At 43.5% G+C, this 6,000-nt stretch overlaps 1 protein-coding gene across 10 annotated transcripts in view; it reads right to left on the reverse strand.

The window, feature by feature from the left end:
- The window catches only part of KCNC2 (potassium voltage-gated channel subfamily C member 2), a 395,439-nt gene extending 391,203 nt beyond the window's left edge, over positions 1-4,236 (reverse strand). For 8 of the 10 annotated variants that reach the window (XR_013215787.1, XM_077265301.1, XM_077265304.1 and 5 more), the window contains exons 1-2: positions 3,540-4,235; positions 2,525-3,153 (exon numbers count right to left, since the gene is read on the reverse strand). Coding sequence is in view for 9 of the 10 variants with exons in the window: in XM_077265301.1 (XP_077121416.1) it covers positions 2,525-3,100 (576 nt within the window). In the remaining variant the exon portion in view is untranslated. Of the gene's footprint in view, positions 1-2,524; positions 3,154-3,539 lie in introns of all 10 variants that reach the window. The other 2 variants (XM_077265298.1, XM_077265300.1) reach the window with 1 other exon arrangement.
- Positions 4,237-6,000: the final 1,764 nt, after the last annotated feature.

Here is a 6,000-nt window from a genome sequence, read left to right on the forward strand (position 1 = left end):
GCCATTCATACCAGGATAGGGATGTGGGGGCCATGCAACTAGGATAGGGATGAGGGGGCCATGCATACCAGGCTTATACTCGAGTCAATACGTTTTTCCAATTTTTGTGGTAAAATTATGTGCCTCAGCTTATATTCGGGTGGGCTTATACTCGAGTACATACAGTAAATAAAAAAGCCCAAATTTCTAGAACTGTATGGCAGATTAAAAAAAATACATAGTATCTACCACTGCTTTCTCCGGTGTCCAGCACCATCCTTCTCCTCTTCTGAATGATGTAAAGAAGCACTCTCGTCAAGTTTTCATCCTCTTAATATATTGCAATAATCATTACATAGCACTGTGTGCTTACAATTGCTCATTTTGCCTTTCTAACCAGTTAATTCTTCTCTTTTCTCTGCTCTATGTAGAAATAGGAAGTCTCTTGTCCCTACATGTATCATTCCCCTCTTCAACCCCTGACCCAGCTGCTCCCTCTTCCCCCTTCCAGGGACTTTTGCAGCGACTCGTGACTCATACAGGAAAAATTAACCTCCTGTTCCTACATAGAGCTTAGAAGATTCCGCTAGTCAGTTTTTAATCATGTAATGTCACAGACCTAATGGAAAAGAGAAGAGTTAGCTGGGTAGAAAGGCAAAATGAGCAATTATAAGTGCACAGTGCTATATAATATGATGGTTTCAATATATTAAGAGGATAAAAATTATGATGGCAAAAAGAAAAAGTGGTCTCCAGCGATGAATGGCTCAATGTGGGCTTTGTGGGTGTAATAGGAGCAGTGATAAACCAAAGGTATGGAGCCACTACTGTGTAATCTGGGGCACAAGCACTGTTGGCATAAAAAGGGGCAATAAGCTTATTCTCTATGTGCCTATATGGGTGCTGCCTGCTGTAAGCAACTCTTTCAGCCCGGTGGGTAATGAAAAAAGATCAGAACTCCATTACCAAAGCCTTTGGCTGCCCCAAGTATCTTATAAAACAGCTTTTTAGCATGGGTGTATCAACCGGGCTAGCAGACATAGCAGGACAATGCTGAGGGGTTCTGCCTATATTTGCTCTTAGTCTGAGCCCATGTGGAAGGTGAGTTTTTTCCTGGTCTTATTGCCCTTGGTGTTGGTGCTATGAGATAGCCATTGTTGCTGTGGTGTTATGCATGTGAGATGTTGTGATCTGTATCCATGGGGACTTTGCTCTGCAGAATGGATGCTGTCAGGCACCTATGTTTCTGCCGCAGCTGGTGCTGTATTGTGTCGGTGGTGGTCACCACATGGCACCACATCTTTAGGTTAGGGACCCACTAAGAGGTACGTCATTACATGGCAGTGGGCTTCATACAGTCTGATCAGAATGTTATCTAAGAACCTCATGTTCAGCTTTGTGCACTTTTGCTTATCCGCAATAGATCATAAGTTTTGGATAAGCGCTTCATGGCTTTATTTCTATGATTACCGTATTTATCAGGCAAACCAGCTGCTCTAGGGCCCAAAAACTATAGGGGCCCATTTTCACATAAGGCACTATTGAATACAATGGGCATTTGCAGAGGATATGGAAATTGAATTTGGTTTCATTGTACAGTAAGTTTTAATCTGAAGCACCATGGTTACCAACTGCTGTGTGCATTACTTCTTCATCGCTCGTCTGTTACATGGCATTATTCCTGTAACATCTGCTGGCTTCTGACATCACGATTGCATTCTACCTGTAAGTGACATCATTATATGATTTATTTTCTATATTGTGATCTCATAGTGAACAAAGTGAGCTTTTTTGTGTACGTTATTCTTGTACTGTGACATCAATGTGTTCATTATCCTTTTACTGTGACATCATTGTGTTCAGCATCACAATACTGTGACATCACTGTCTTCATCATCACTGTATGGTGACATCACTGGGATTAGTATTCCTGCAGTGTGACATCACCATGCACATTATCAATGTAAGGTGTCTTTCTACTTCTCATTATCAATATGTCACAGCGCTAAATTGCATATAGTCACCAAGCATATTTCACATATTTGACACAGAAAATCAAGTCAGGCAAACAAGAGTTAAACATTTTTGATCCTGAATGCTTCAATGAGATTACTGACGGGATGTCCAGAACAATCCCTGCCCCATGATCACTACTCCTCACATCTTCAGAACATGTACAAAGATAATGGTGACTGGTGTCAGATAAATAATTTTCTACTACACCTGATATACTTTAGGTCAAGCGGCCTTTTAAATGTCACATTATAGTTACAGTTACACTGCTTCTCCAAGCTCAAGTCACCTACAAGCATCTTATCAGTCACATCCAATGACCCTCTTACTGGATCTTATTTACACCCTGCAAGCATAACTGTCCTCCTACAAGTTGTAAGCAGGTTAGAAGATAAACCATTCAGGTTATGTTGTTCAAGGGGAAATAAATTAAACCAGAGAGTTTGGGTGCTGACCAGTAACAGTGCTACCCATTAAATCAACAGGTTATCGTTTGATTGGGACTGCCATATATTGTCCTGGCAGCACTTACCCTGGCGGCTCTGGAAGAATAAGGATCTTCGAATAAAGCCCACATGCGGGGCCGTAGCCTTCTCCAGCGTCCTGTCTTCCCATCAGGACCCACAACATCTTCTATCCCAAGTCTCTTCCCTAAGTCCTCCTCATCCTCATCTAAAGGTGGTGGTTCTCCAGTGATTAGGTCTGGGGTCTCAAATATATCTAGAGCTTCCTCTGCATCTCGGTGTTGGCGGTAGGTCATCCAGCAACAGGGCTCCACGTCTGTTTCATCAATGCCCCAAAATGCCAATTCCTCCTCAAACAAGGGTCCGCATACATCCGCTGGGCAGTGCAGTTTGCCAGTGCGATAATAGTTGAGGACATAAGCAAAGACCCCTGGGTGGCGATCAAAGAAGAATTCATTCCCGCGACAGGTGCCCTGAAAGGTGCCTGGGACTGGCTGTTGGTCCAGTCCGGAGTCGCTTTGAGAATCGCATGCTAGTAATGCTAACCGGGTCCCGGGCACGGTTTTTAGAGTACTCCGATATGTTTCGTGCCTGGTGCCCCCCACGTTGAGGATTATCCTCTCGTTCTCATCGATCTTGCCCATATCTCTGGATGCCACATGACGCGCCTGGGTGGCAGGAGAAAGGAGCCTGTGTCCTGCAGTGGTAGAATAAAAAGTAAGGACACGCAAAGGATTTAATAACGGCAATGCCTCTTTATCGCTTTACATTTTGTAGTGTACACTTAACATTTACCAGACACAACTACTTTCAGTAGAGTACCCTTCAACTTGTTGACCTCCAGTTAGTAAGAAGTTCTCCAGCTCCTTCATATCTCTTACTAAGCACTCCTCCTCCAAGCTCAAGTCACCTACAAGGTTCTTATCAGTCACATCCAATGTCCCTCTTACTAGATCCTATTTACACCCTACAAGCATAATTGTCCTCCTACAGGTTGTAAGCAGCCATGTAGCGAGACACAGCCGCCCAGTACACGTACACGTAACATGCATCAGCCTGGACAAAGACAAAGCTTCTCCATACCTCACACACAGTGCCAATAAAGTGCCAGTAGTATGTGCCAGCTCCTCTTCATCTTTTCTGTAAGGATCAAAGGCAAGGATCGATCTTGAAGTGCAAACTACTTGTCTGTTTTTATGAATGGCTTTCCTGGCTTCAACTCCAAAGGGCTGTTATTCTCATATGTCCATCTCAGTCCATTTCATGGAGCATTTTCCTCCTGTGTCAGCTGCTGTAAGGATGTCAGAAGCACAACAGGCGGTAGCCATTAAATATAGGAGCACAAACAAAGAATCCACGACCTCCTGGAGGATTTACAGAAACAAGTGTGTGATCCTACTGATAGTCAGGCTGAAGAGTGAAGAAGATCGTGCGGTGGCTCCTGGAGGTGGGATGCTGATGATGTCTCCTTGCCAAGCCCCCTCCTGATAGAAGACAGCTGGAGGAAAGGAGCTGTTCTTTCAGCACCAGCGCACAAACTCCGAGCACAGCCTGCACACACCCTCTGATGGTAACATCCCTCGCCCCCTCATCGCAGACTCATCTGCTCTATTTTAGAACGGAGCAGAGGGTCTGCTATCCTCATTCTGAAGGTAGAGGGGGCTTCCCAGCACAAGGCTGCACTAAGCTGATGATGTGCAATCAATGGGCACGACCCCACTCAGCTGCTGCTGCACTTCCTTGCAGATTCTCCTGTTCCTTCTTTGGATCTGAAGGTAAATGTGGACACGTTTTTATTTAATAAAAAGAGTCTACCTAAAAATACAGCTTTCGTGAGTGTTGCTAATGCAAGCAGGAGTGAAAGGACAGGGTTACACAACTTAGACAATAAATTGTTGCTTTAAAAATAACTATGAATTCCCATGTGAGTGCAAAGTCCTGGTTCTACTATGTGTGCTGGAAGGCATATGGAAATGAACCCTTAATATGCTGAGGAGATACACACCTCTATAGGTATAATCAATTCCAGGCTGAATCTGTCACCATAAACAGCCTACACTGAAATAACTTTAGGGGATGATTTCTGTTTGCTATTGCTTGAAATACAAGGAAGCCACAAATGGGCTGTCAGGTACAAAGAAGATGATGGATGACTTTAGGCTTACAGTGATTTGCAAAAGTATTCACACACACCCCTTGATATTTTTCAGGTTTTGCTACCTCACAAGCTGAACTTTCAATGTTTTTTGGATGGTTGGCATCAATTCATGTAACATGCCTACATCTGTGAACATTTGTTTTTCTTATTACTGTGAAACAAACAACAAATAGGACACAATAACTCCAAACTTCAGTGTGCATAACTATTTACCCCCTAAAATTAGTACTTTGTAGAAACTCTTTTTGTGGTTATGACAGCTGAAAGTTGCTTTGGATAGCTCTTTGAGCTTTCACATCTTGCCGCTGGGATATTTGCCCATTCATCAAGGCAAAACTGCTGCAGTTCCTTCAAGTTAGATGGTTTTCTCTGGTGAACAGCAATCTTGAAGTCTGACCATATATTCTCAATTGGATTAAGATCTGGGCTCTGACTAGGCCACTCCAAAACATTTATACTTTTACCCTTAAACCATTCGAGTGTTGCTTTAGCAGTATGCTTTGGGTCATTGTCTTGGAAGATGAACCTCCATCCCAGTCTCCCTGACAGACTGAAGCAGGTTTTGCCAAGAATATCCCTGTATTTTGCATCATCCATCTTCCCCTCTACTCCTACCATTTTCCCTGTCCTTGCTGCCAAAAACATCTGCACAACATGATGCTGCCACCCCTACGTTTCACTGTGGGTATGTTGTTCTTGGGGTGACGAGCTGTGTAGGTTGGGTGCCAGACATAGTGTTTACCTTGGTGAATAAAAAGGTTCAATTTTGGTCACATGACCACAGCACCTTCCTTCATACATTTGGGGAGTCTCCCACCTCTTTTGGCAAATTCAAAATGAGCCTTACAATTTTTGTGTGTAAGTAAAGGCCTTTTCCTGCCCACTCTTCCATAAAAGCCACCTCTATGGAGAGTACGACTTATTGTGGTCATATGGACAGATACCCCAGTCACTGCTTGGTAGCTCAGCAACTTCTTCAGGGCTACCTTTGGCCTCTGTGCTGCTGATAATGCCCTCCTTGTCGGAGCTGAAAGTTTTGGTGGGTGGCTCTCTTTTGGCAGGTTTGTTGTGGTACCTTGTTCTTTCCATTTGATGATAATGGATTTGATGGCGCTCCCTGGTATCATCAGAAATTGGGATTTTTTTTATAACCTAACCCTGACTTGTACTTCTCAACAGCTTTGTCCTTGACTTGTTTGGAGATCTCCGCGGTCTTCATGGTGTTGTTTAGTTAGTGGTGCCTCTTTCTTAATGGTGTTGAAGCCTCTGTGGCCTTTCAGAAAAGATGTGTATCTACTGACAGACCATGTGACATTTAGATTGCACACAGATGGTCTTCCTTATACTAAGCATGTGACTTATGAACGCAATTGCTTGCACCAGAAA

Source organism: Ranitomeya variabilis, chromosome 5 (assembly GCF_051348905.1).
Source record: "Ranitomeya variabilis isolate aRanVar5 chromosome 5, aRanVar5.hap1, whole genome shotgun sequence".
Lineage (NCBI taxonomy): Eukaryota > Metazoa > Chordata > Amphibia > Anura > Dendrobatidae > Ranitomeya > Ranitomeya variabilis.